The sequence below is a fragment of the Dermacentor variabilis genome, chromosome 8 (assembly GCF_050947875.1).
Source record: "Dermacentor variabilis isolate Ectoservices chromosome 8, ASM5094787v1, whole genome shotgun sequence".
Taxonomy (NCBI): Eukaryota; Metazoa; Arthropoda; class Arachnida; order Ixodida; family Ixodidae; genus Dermacentor; species Dermacentor variabilis.
In genome coordinates, this window is record NC_134575.1 from 49,901,331 (window position 1) to 49,914,319 (window position 12,989).

General features: G+C 48.9%; 1 protein-coding gene across 1 annotated transcript in view; it reads left to right on the forward strand.

Moving 5' to 3' along the window:
* The window catches only part of LOC142590203 (uncharacterized), a 43,930-nt gene extending 32,127 nt beyond the window's left edge, over positions 1–11,803 (forward strand). Inside the window, exons 3-6 of the mRNA XM_075702114.1 lie at positions 2,742–2,995; positions 5,110–5,277; positions 6,982–7,177; positions 8,028–11,803. Of these exons, the coding sequence (XP_075558229.1) occupies positions 2,742–2,995; positions 5,110–5,277; positions 6,982–7,177; positions 8,028–8,484 (1,075 nt within the window). The 3' untranslated portion in view covers positions 8,485–11,803. The remainder of the gene's footprint in view (positions 1–2,741; positions 2,996–5,109; positions 5,278–6,981; positions 7,178–8,027) is intronic.
* The last annotated feature ends 1,186 nt before the right edge of the window (positions 11,804–12,989 follow it).

Here is a 12,989-nt window from a genome sequence, read left to right on the forward strand (position 1 = left end):
GGCACAGAAGCACAGAGCAAGATTACTTTTGCAGAAAGACTCAGGAACATGGATAAAAACAAGTGGGCAGCTAAAGTGCACGAGTACTTGTACTTGAAAAACATGGACACAGGATTAAAAATTAAATTATGGTGTTTTACGTGCGAAAACCACTTTCTGATTATGAGGCACGCCGTAGTGGAGGACTCCGTTAATTGCGACCAACTGGGGTTCTTTAACGTGCACCTAAATGTAAGTACACGGGTGTTTTCGCATTTCGCCCCCATCGAAATGCGGCCGCCGTGGCCGGGATTCGATCCCGCGACCTCGTGCTCAGCAGCCCAACACTATAGCCACTGAGCAACCACGGCGGGTGGATAGAGAATGGAGGAAGAGATCAAGAAACTTGGAAACCAAATATAAGGTCACGGATACTGTAAATACAGACTCAGGAGCAATCAAAAAGCAAGTTAGAGAAACAAAGACAGTTAATTTGGTGTAAAGAATGGAAACAAAAAGGACGATGCAGATTTACTAGAATGAGAAGAAAGAAATTAGAAGGGAAAATCTGTACGATAACACAAAGGGCAGTGCCTTGCTGTTTGAGTCGAGCCGGTTGCCTAAGAAGAAAAACGTACCGGAGCAAATATTCGTAACTAGATGAGGCATGTGTATGCTGCAGCGAAATTCAGGAGATCGCCCAGCACCTCCTGATGGAATGCGAAGGAATTAATCCCGTGAGAACCATAGGTAACGTACACCTTCCAGGAGCGTCTGGGTTTAAAGTGGACGGAAGCGTCAACCGGTCAGCAGTCGAGATAAGTAAGAGGAGCTTAGAGTACTGGTAGAAAAAATGCAGGAAAGACACTGGTAGGACCGGATGCCTTACGGTCATAGCTAGTGGTACAAGGTAGATTTTGAAGGGGAAAAGAGGATTAAGGAGATGTATAAAAACATACTCGACAAAAAACATGTATAGCATGCCTGATTAAATCAAGCAGCCTAGGTGACTATTTGTCACCGCCCCATTTCAACGGGGGTGCCATTAAATCATCATCATCACCTCGGCGATGGACGAAGTGAGACCGACGGGAAGCCGCCGGTGTTGAGTGAGCGCCCAGCGATAGATGAGGCAACGTTGCCACTTCACGTTGCGCCATCTTTGCCTTCGCGTTCATACCGAGCGTGCCAACAACGCTCATGCTATCGCCACACCGGCTTGGCTCCGCCGGCTCGTGGCCTCCGAGAGTCGCTCCGATGCCTATGCCATCTTGGAGGCCAAGCCCAGCTGCGATTGAGAGTAGCGTTGACGGTGCGCCCGTTTCGCTTCGTCGTTTTTGCAGCCAGACGCAATGCACGTTTCCGAACTCGCCGCGCATGCGCCGTCAGCGGGACAGCGCGACAACTGTGGCGCCGGCATCGTGAATGCGCCTCAAGCGTCCGTATAGTTGCTATCGCAATAAATTAAGCGATCGATGTTCATCTGCCGACACTCTTCACTTGGACCGTAGCCGCACATGAACTGGCTTCATTTCGGTAGCCTATTTTCCCGAAATGCATCCGTGAACCTCTTGTGAGCGAAATTTATTTTGAGCGACGAGGTAACATACATGCGCCATGACATGTGTTTTAATTAAAGCTCGCACAAAACGCAAAATAATAAAAGCGAGCCAGGATATCCAACCACATTATAAGACAGTGTGTGTGCCTTAGTGTCTCACGCTCGGCGGAACATTTCGACCACTGTAACATGACAAGCTTATTTATCGAACGCTGACAAGTCAACATGTGCCAGAATTACAAAAATCACAAAGGCAATTAAAAGAAAGTCGGATTACATCAGGCTATGGTATGCTCATATAAATTTAATTATAGTCAAAATTTAATGATAGTCAAAAGCAGAGTCAAGGTCGCGCTAGGTTAGGCTGCGCAAGACGAAGCAGCGGCGGGCAGAGTTAGGTTACTTAGATCATCCAATACACGGCCAGATGCAGCCCATATGCCTTGTCTTTCGCAGCCCAAGTTGCCGATAAGAAAACTCACAGGTTCATGCTTCGGTGGAGTAGTTGTAATGCGATAACGCGAGATCTTATAACATGACCATTATCCTTCGACAGCCGCATGACTTTTCTATGCCTTATATGGCCGTCTGTGAGTTATCACATCGTAATCTATATACTGCGGCTGCCCTCATTTGCTTTGTGCAATGCTATCGCTGTCAAACGCTTTCGAAGATACACATTCAGTATCAATTCGGATACGCTGGTAAAGAAATCAAGATCGGCTTATCTACGCGTTTGATTACGCTACCCTGCGCGACCAGCCCGCGTTATCAACCTGTGGCACAACGTTGCCGACCCACGTCTTACCTGTACGATACTATCGCGCCAACGATAAAAATATGCCCGGTTGTCAGAGAAAATGGTCGCACGACTAGCCATTTTCGTTTCCTTCGTGTTGAGCTGCAGCACAACTTGCCACCGCATGCCTGCCTAGGTCGGAAAACTGACTCGTAGGTCGCCTTCAGACTAACTCAGATCGAGACCAACCCGTGAGTCTGAGTTAGAGCGAGCCTGGCCCGAGCATAACTCTGGCTAAGTCGTAGCCCGAGCGAGCTCTGCTGACTATGATCTTCCGTGATCCCACAGCGTCCAATTGGTCCGGTAGAATTTTGGCGAGTATCCAGTCGAAGTGAATCCTTCTAAGTAAAACAATATACTTCTGTGAGTTGCCAACCCGTACGCATGCCGGTAACTGCGCAGGGCAAGCAGCCAATCCCAGCAGAGTCAGCAGCAGCAGCAGCAACAGCAATCGCAGCGCGCGAATTCCGCGCCCGACGGATCCGCGTCGTCGGCGGAACTGTGTGTCCCATCCTCGCTGGTTGACCAGCAACACCAGCACCACCAACACCAGCCGCAGCACCAGGTGGACATGATCTGCGCCACAACCGGTGCCCTGCAGCCGGTCATGCTCAACTCGGCTCCATGCCCGCCTGCCACGTCGCCCTACAACCGAGGTATGGGTCGCCGTCTAAACCTACACGTTGGTCGAAGGTCGACTGCAACGAAACTTTGGAGCACGTGACGAGCATATGGTTTACGTAATGCAGGTATAAAAAAAGCGGCCTCAGTGCGAGATTCGAACCCTCGAAATGCCGAGCCGATTCGTCGCAAAAGGCTCGCGAAAAGAATAGACGTTCTTGATTACGAAACTATAGGAAATGCCGCCATTGCCGCTGGCCGGAAACGAGGCACAGCTCGCAACGATGGAAATCGGCATGGCATCCGGGCGTGGCCGTAAATGTATGCAGCGCCGTTCTGCACCAGTGAATTGAGTCTTATGCAAGAAAATTAATAGAGGCAGCTCTAGCGGTACGATTTTTCAGCTGCCGTATAATAATAGTTAACGCAAGAATTTCTCTCACCTTCGCGGTAAGTGAGTTTAGACATACCTGCTGGTATGCATTTTCTTGAACACCAATAATTTGCAAAAGTCGCAAAGTATTTTGACGCCAGAGGTACGAAGTTTAGCCGAATTCATGTACTATGCCTATCGTTCCCGCAATGGCTCAACCACCGTGCTCGTCGCAGCTCCTGCAGGCGCTGGAGCTAGAGTTCCATAGTCTTAGTTTTGCCGACAGTTCTTAGTCTCAGCGGCATGTTAAAAGATCTCGGTGCAGAGCACGAGGTCGCGGGATCGAATGCCGGCCACGGCGGCCGCATTTCGATGGGGGCTAAATGCGAAAACACCCATGTACTTGCATTTAGGTGCACGTTAAAGATCCCCAGGTGGTCGAAATTTCCGGAGTCCTCCACTACGGCGTGCCTCATAACCAGAAAGTGGTTTTGGCACGTAAAACCCCATAATTTAAAGATCCCGGTGCACAATTAGGGAATGTATTCGGGTCTTATTTGCTCCCGCATTGTAAGCACCGCCCTCCTCCCCTTTCGGATGTTATCCCGACTTTTATCGTGGACAGATCATGCGGCGAAGGCAAGATTGGTTTGGGGGAATGTTGCACGAAGAGGCCATGACCGAATCCTCTGTAGGTGACACGCGCGCGCGTTAGCGTTTGCTTCAGTATACGAGGAAAATGACGACCTAAGAATGCTGTTGAAGACGCAGCGCATTTCGCAGAGCATCTGCACGCATGCTCCAACCAATTACACCCCTTCGTTTCCGTGACGTCATGGCGGAGGTGAACACAACGGCGCCTCGCGGGAGGTGTAGGTCTTGTACTGTGGAGGCACAGCTAGGCCAGATGCTGTGTGGCTTCGTAGGTGGAGCTTGTGCTGAATTCTTAGGTCAGTCAGCGAGCGCAATAAACTTCTAGTGGTTACGCGCACGTTAGTCTTATTTGTCGTTTTTTTTTTTCCTTGCCTCTGTACGTAGGGGGCCGCAAGGTCAATCTGCGAACTTTCTTGGTTTACATTGCTGGCTCTTTGTTACGTGTTAGCCCAGTTACTTCGTCTCCTTCATGCGTAGGCTACTGATATTAAGGAATCGCTGTGCACTGTTACAAAGTCACACGTGCTCGACCAATCACGAAATCGGAGCTCGTAGCATGCTCATGCGTAGGGGTCAGGTTGCAACAGCATCAAGTAGTCGGGCACACAAAGGCTAACTAATCTGCGTGTTCACGAACGTGTGTCAACGTGTTACTTTTCCTAGATTCCACCAAATAAAACACACCAACACACACACACACACACACACACGCACACACACATTATTGTTTTTCTTTATAAATTTGTGGAATCTATTCTTCAGCGAAGTACTGCAGTTTGTTGTTCTTTTTTTCTTCCAGCCCACTGTCGACACCTGGGAGTGGCGAGCAATCTGATCGTTAGTGCAGCTTTATTTTTTGTGTGTGTAGACCGAAGTCTTCTGTGCCAGAAACTGGGATAATATGAAATATCGAATAGTTGTAATAATATACCCATAATATTTCGCTTCAGTACAGGGCGATTGAAGGACGATACCTCAAAGCCAAAAACAGTTACTTGACATGGGTCTCACATCTTTGATTGATTGATTGATTGATTGATTAATTGATTGATTGATTTTTGGATGGATGGATGGATGGATGGATGGATTGACTGAATAGACTGCTCCCTTGTTTCAACGCAGGCCAGTGCGCTTCGCCACCGACGCCTCCAACGACACCGCAGCACGTGGCAATGGCCGCCGCTGCCACGGGTCGCTTCCTGGGTGCCACGACTGCGGCTACATTGGCTCACGACGCACTCAGCTCAGTGACGCAGACTGGGGGCATCGACTGCGCGCCTCAGCTACGAGGTGAGCGTTGTAGCAGCCACGAAACGACAGCATTTCTCTTTTTTTTTCTCGCACAGAATGCGCTTTGTCATTGTGCTCTGCAAATTTGCAAATATTGTGACAGCCACTCATATACGCCCATGTCATTTACCTATACACGTTTACCAATCACACTCGGATAACAAATTACCTGACTCGGGTAACAGCGGCAGTGGTGTCCCGCTTTCTACCTGTCCACTCCCTTCTTGTTTGTTTTTCTTTGCGACCTTTTTCCGGCATTTTTCCCCCCTTACGCAATGGAACACGGCATAGTCTAAATTATAACTAGTCCAACTTTCTGCCTTAAATGATGTCCATCTGCTCAATCATCATAAAGATTGTCCCTATATATGTGTAAGTAAGAAGAGTGAGAACTGACAAAAATAGGAATTGCCGTAACGCAACCATGAACAAACATAAATGCGGGCGCATGTAATAATACCCAAATTGTATCACAATCCCTTGTTGTAACAACAGAAGAACGATATCTTGGATTCCGGCCTTGGATACCTTAGACGCGTCTGAGAAAATTCTACGGCAGCTTTCTCGGACGTCAATTCAGCGACCGTGTCATTTTACGCAATTCCCGGAACTGTGCCGCACATCTTCGCCGCCCCGCATGACAGCCTCAACTAAACTTGAAAGCTGGGTGGCAACGAATACTTCTTAACCAAGTTATACTGTTATCACTGCTGTCGTGGTACCCACACATGAACCAGGACGTCGGTAGCATTATAATTAAGGAATGCAAATTGCGTAGCGTAATCTCGAAGTATATATCACCAAATGTACAGTGCACGCGCAGCTGCCAAACTACGCTAACTTTTGGAACGTACGTTGACATTGGCGATGTCGTTTCTAAAACTCCTCACTCTAGGCGAATGAAACTCTATGCCAGGAATGATTGCGTTGTCGCCATGGGCAGATATCCTCACGGTACTTTCGAAATCGCACACGAGAAGGTTCTATGAGTTGTGCTGCAAGTGGCGTGTTTACTGCTCCCGGTTAAATATGGGCTTTCCACGATGAATACTAACAACGCTCTCCCATTCACATTTCCATCTTTTTCTTTTACCCTGAATTAACACGGCAAGCTGGGCGAGTTGGCGATTGAACATGTTCCTATGGGTGGGCAGCGCAACCCGGACGAAGGACGAGAGGAAGTAAACTGATTGGCCACAGCCACGCAATGGAAAGAAACTAGATGAGCGTTCCCCAACAACTTCTCCACAATGTTTCAAAAAGGAAAAAAAAAAGCGACGCACGCCTGAGCCTTAGAAAAAGCTCGTTTTTAAGGCAACACCGAGTTCGCTAGAGGCGCTTTTGTACCGCTTTGAAGCATCGAACTCGTGGCTCAGTGGTAACGTCTCCGTCTCACACTCCGGAGACCCTGGTTCGATTCCCACCCAGCCCATCTTGCAAGTTGTTTTTTTATTCATGAAGTGCCTGCTGGGATTTATCGCTCACGGCCGACGCCGCCGACGCCGACGACACCGGCTTTTCTGCGACACGAGCTCCTTAACGCTGTCGCGTTAAATAATCAGCTCTCCTGCGACTCTGGATTGGCTGGAACTTACCTCTTCTGTGTGGGCAAACATTTCCCGATTCAGATTGCTGGACTGGTTCCTTGAAAATTCGTGTCTAATTGCCTGCACTCCGTCTTGCACGCAAAAAAAAAATGCGCAGGTCACGAAGGTGGCGCCACCAGTCGGTCTCTGGCCACGTGCAAGTACGGCGGTGGCGTAGACGCCACGGGCACGGCCGCCCAGGCGTCAGCTCACGCTGTTGCCATGACGACCGTCGACTCGTACGTCCACTTGGGGCTCAACCCGGCCGGTGGGGGACAGTACGGACCTTGTCCCGGACCCTGGAATGCACACAGGTGAGATGCGCCTGTCGTTGTCGAAGAATTATTTCTTTCCTGAGTTGGGCTAAATCAGAAGAAATACTCAGCGCGTAAGCGCATTGTCCATTCACAAGTGCCTCATGTGCCGAAAATCCAGCATAATTTGCTAAAGTCAAGTTGCTCTTATGTGAGATTCCGTATGATATAGGAACTGTGTTAGATAGGTAGTTTATGGGATATATCACAATTTCACTTGGATATGTGAGAAGCAGACAAAGGAATTGGAAAACAAATCTCTGTCTCTAACTGCCAAAATTCTTATAATTGTAATCGCATAAGGAAACAGATGTAGCATTGGAAAAATAGGACAGAACCAAAACATGGCAAAGCAAAAATGATGAGATTTCTCAATGTTTGTCATCAGAATGTTGAACTTGCTTTCATCGTTGCGCCTCCCTCCTTCTATGTCATCGTCATCCCTCATCACACCTTTGTGTCCCCGTTCCCCCTCCCCCTGTGCAGAGTAGCAGGCTAGAGCGCGTTAGCTCAGACCGATATCTCTGCCTTCTTTCAAATAAATTTTCTCTCTCTCTCTCTCTCGATGGTTAAACTTTTCGTTTTTTTTCTTTATTAAGGAATGCGCACAGCAATAAACGTTTAGGAGACAAACGATCATTTTGCCTTTGACAACTACTGTCGGGAAATGTGACCACAAACTGACTCATCCTTCTCTGTTAGTTGGACCTACGCACGTTCCTTCTCTGCCCCTTTCCTTCCAGTGCCGAGTAACCAAAGGAACAGTCACATTGCTTATAACCTCTCTGCCTTTCATTTCTTTTTTCCCCAACCGTTTCGAAGACGCGCACTAATCTTGCTCTTGGTGCAGGTTTGCCGACCAGTTCGGCCAAGACCGGTTCCGTATGGGCTCCTGTTTCGGCCGCGAAGACCACCCACTGGACGGCTCTGCCGGTCCCATGGCCGCGGCGGCGGTCGACCGCTCGCACCCGGCGAACTCCGGCGCCATGTCGACCAATGCGGGCGTCGTGGACCACCACCACCTGTACCGGAACCACAACTACGGCACCGCGGCGGCAGCCGCGGCTGCGGCCGACTTCCGGAGGTCGGCGCCCGCCGGCTTCGTCGACGCCGACGGGTACTGTTCCACCCGCGGCGTTCTGGGTGTCCAGAACTGTCCAGTCTTCACGCACGTCGTGCAGACCACGGCCCAGGACCAAGGGCTGTTCGGCACGGACGGCAGGACGCAGATGATGGACGCTTCTTCCGGCGCTTGCGCGTACGGGACGGCACAGGCTCTGGCTGGACACTTCCTGTCGCCCCGATAGCGTCGTAAAAGAATGTGTGGTGCGTGTGCGTACGTGCGCAGCCGCGTCATGCATGGGTGATGCGTTCTGATCTGTGTGCAGTGAGACGAGTTCACGACGAACGCTTGCAGTCCTTACCGAGGGGAAGCGACGATGTGCTGGAGTTCCGGATGGTCCGAACACCTGGACCAGAATAGCCCTGGCGGAAGCCGACTGCGGCTTTTCTTCTACGGAACGTAGCTCTTGAAGTGTTTAGGAAGACTTGAGTCGCGGTCGGATGCATGGTGATAAACTAGGAAAGGACCCCGGCATTAAAGAACGCCGCTTGAAGGCTATCAGAGTGTCCCACTGTTTCAACTGAGGTGTACGCAGTGCAACAACCACGGGGGCAAGTGAACGCCGTGAAGGCCACCTGGACAATGTCATGCAGTGTGCCTTTTCGAAACTCGGCGTGCAGGTCGTTGCCGTGGTTTTCAAACTGCGCTTGTCTCTACGTTCTACTTCAAGAAAGTTCGTTACGACGTTCTGTTGTCGGCGCAAGGCATCGGGTCTTCAAGTCCTTATGACCTATCATCAGTACATCCCGCTTCCAGATGATGAAGTTTGGCGGCGGCTTGTAATGGGCTTCAGCAAAGTCGTCCGGAAATGATATGCAACTCGACGCAAAATGCAACGCCTTAGGACGTCGGTAGTACAGCGCAGCATTTCAGCCGTCTTAAGAAATCTGGACAATTTCGTTGAACAATGACGGCGGGCGTGGATACGTGTGGAGGGCATCGTTAAGTGACATATACAAGTGCTTCGAGAGACAGCAATTTTGTTCTTTGATACTACGTGGAATGCACAAATCCAGACAGCTGCGCAGCGCGTTGTGAACAACCTTGAGATGACGATTTACTCCCGCAGTGTTCGAGGAATCGCATGAACGATGTGTGCAGACGAGCAGATCACCTACTTCAAGCTATACGCTTGGATGGTGGAGTCAGACCCTGCGGTTGACCGTACAACATTACTTTGTGTGTCTTTTAAGAGTTTCACGTCAAGTCAAAGTACAGCTGTTCTCGCTGGATGGTGGGCTAATCAAGGAAACGCTGGACTCTACATCTCCTCCGGCAACCTTATAATGAAAAGTCTATAAGAACTCACACAGCCCCTGCTCCATTTACAAGCACAGTGAGTGATGCGATATCACTATTATGTGCAGCGGCCTGAGGTCAGCTTATTTGACAGCTCACAGAAGGCTTCGCCGGTAATGCTTCTGCCCACACGCGCTGCATTTCCTTGCCGACAATCTCACAAAAGACTGTTCGTGCCTATAGTGCGCCAATAATGATACACTGTTCTTCAGTATTGTGCGTCTGTAGTATGGACTGCGAGCTTCTGTAAACTAGGAGTCTTGAGTGCCTGCACACTGGGTAACTACAAGCGACTCTCAGTGCCTTGTTTCCCCCTTATTCTTTGTTGAACTTATCCGTTCAAACTGTGTGTCAGGGCTGGCCGCAAGTTTTGGCCGCAAGAATGCTCAGTGAACTCGTCTTGCGTCTCCTATAGATGGATTTACTTTTTGCGAGAATGACGTAAGACTGTACGGTGCGACGTAATGGACACCCGAAAAACATGCTGCTGAGGCCCACAACGTGAGAATGCTGTTTGCAATCACAGTTACTTCGCTAGTATAGCGCGCAACGCGACTGCTGGTGCCTGTGACGAGGTTGGTTACAGATTGTTACAGGGAACGGTCTCTACTTTTATCAAGCGTTAAACGTGCTATTTCAGTGTGTTCTGATGTCCGTTGAGCAACAGAATGGCTGCTGCGCAAACAAAATTTGGCAGTTTGGTAGCAGCCAAACTTTGTTTGCGCTGCTGCCAAACCACCGAAAACGTGAATGAAGCAGAGACGCACAAGCAGCGACCCCGAAGGCTGCTGGTTGTCGTCACTGGTGGTCGGCTGCTTCCTTCCCGAGCACACTTCGCAACGCCACCACCAGTGACGCGTCCTTTGGCGTACTCTGCACATAGATGCTCGAAGCACACTCTCTTAGACCGGGCCGACTTTTCGATGGCACTCGCTCGCCAGGGTACACCACGACCATGACATCATGAAGACGACCATATGACGACAGTGCAGTGATATCGACAGAACAGCTAATGCGATATGACGCCAGCGGGATGGATATTCGAAATAATAACGGTCGTATAACGACGACAACATCATGACGTTGGCATGATGAGCACAATTGGAAGCCGAAGAGTGTAAGACGACAATGGCGCCAAGTTTGGCTCAACGCGACCTCCCAATTGTATTGCCACGAGAGAGGGAGGAGTCGTCGAGTGATAACGCTGAAAGACGGGGACGAAATTTCGTCGCATTCGAATGTCTACTCCCTGCAAATAAGTGTACATATGATGCTCCGCAACTTTACAGATGGAATCAGACCTCACTGTACTTACTTGTAAATTTGAGATTTCGAAAATCTTCCCGAAGAAACTGTGCATAATCCCCGCATTGTGTTTATGATCCGATGCAAACGCAAACTTTTGGCATGAGTGGTGGAGTATTTCATAAGCGCACGTCATGAGACGGCCATACCGCGACACATGAATAGGACTGTGATGGCTCTACGCAAACGACGACTACAACACACCTTACAACCAAGACGTATCACTACGTAAGCTAGCTGGTCATGCACTGCAAATGACTAATCGCAACGCGTGCTGTGTGATCTGCATACCGTGCCTTCTGAATATATGATATCTTTCTGCATGTGACCCTCGGCAGCCTTGACTTGGTCTATGCACTGACTTCCACTATCATACAATGCTTATCCTTGGAGTAACGGGCAAAGGGCAGTTGCGCTACGTTTGCGTAAACGTCTCGAAGTCATTGTGAGGCAGATTAGCAGTGACGCATATCATCGATTGACGTAAGTGCGGTTCACGTGACATGGCATGGCTCGTCGAAGCGCATCCCGTTCTCGCTAAGCCTCGCTCGCTTCTGGGCAGCACAGCGAGCACATTCGCTTTAACGCACAAAAACATGAACAGAAGATTCCTGCAGATTGAGAACTTTGAAAGACTCTGCGGTGTTCAACATGCGCTGGACGTTCTGTGAGCGACTCAGTACCGTGTTTTTGGTGTGCCGTCTGCTGAAACCAAAGATTCACCTTAGAATTTTGTTTTCGTTCGTTTTCTTCATTTCTTTTTTTGGCGACAGCCTCCGTTACTGGACTGTTGTGAAGTACTGTTGACTGCGCAGCGGCGATCTCTCCTTCTCTTTCCCTCCAATAAACAGCGCCATATGACATCGCCACAGTTCATTAAAGCCCTGGTGAAATATGTGTACCTGCTGTCGTGACTCTCTGCCGCTTCAAAGATGTAGAACGACCTCATTGAACCTGACATATATATATATATATATATATATATAGTCACGTGATGGTGACGTTGAAGAACACAGTAGCAAATACTGTGAAAGACAAAACTAACTTTTATTGGGCGAACCTGTGCCTACAAAAACAAGCTACACTTATAGCACAACGATAGCGGCGAACACGGTAGGCGATCGTCGAAAATCTGATCAGCGTGTGAAGTGCGTCGGCTTTTATACGGCAGTCATCGAATGTTCCAGACTAATCGTTGGGACCCGCATGCCTTCCACAAAGTTCTACAACATTCGAGTCACGCGATGAAATCAGGTAACACAAGGTTCGGCGACAACAGACAGCGGATAGAAGCATCGATAACTTTCCAGAAACTTCGGTTACATGCAGACGCGTCCCGCGCTGTGCGATAACATTTGTTAGGCGGCGAAACATGGGCGCCCGTTAAATATAAGTACACATGTCAATATATATGCTAGAGAAGCTCGTCTCCCACATTGAAGACGACCATCTTATTTTCGTTTGCTTTCTTCGTCTACAAATAACTGGTTTCACCGACTATGGGGAACAGGACAAGAACCCACCAGGTAGAGGGCGGTCGCCGGGTATGTAGAAAGGATCGATATGGTCACATAAAATGTTCCTAATTCATTGTAGCAATATGAAAAAAAATATGCATGATAGTATTTAAAGGGTTTGTATCGTTGCGTCACAGTGCAGAGAGAATAGTGTGGATTAGATACAGAAGTTCTGACTTTTTTTTCTTTGTGATTTACGACACTTCCTTTCTGTATGGCATAGTAATGCAAGCAGACGAACTCGAACTACGCCACACACGAACTCACCGTGACAGTTTTTCTTCTTCTTTTTTTGGTCGAAGTGGTTCTACATTTACCAATTTAAATATTTAAATACGCCTATTGTGAGATAACAGTGACAAGGCTTGCACTTGCAGTACACGACGAAACACTTCCACCAGATGCCACATAGTAGTGACGGTGAAGAACCAGAGTGGCATAACAGCGAGCAACGAAACTGTTTATTGAGCGAACTTCTGCACCTCTCCGGCCCCTCAAGAAAAAAAAAACTAGAAAGAAAATCAAATAACTGCAAGTTGCACTTAAGCCCAACCATAATGGTAAGCAG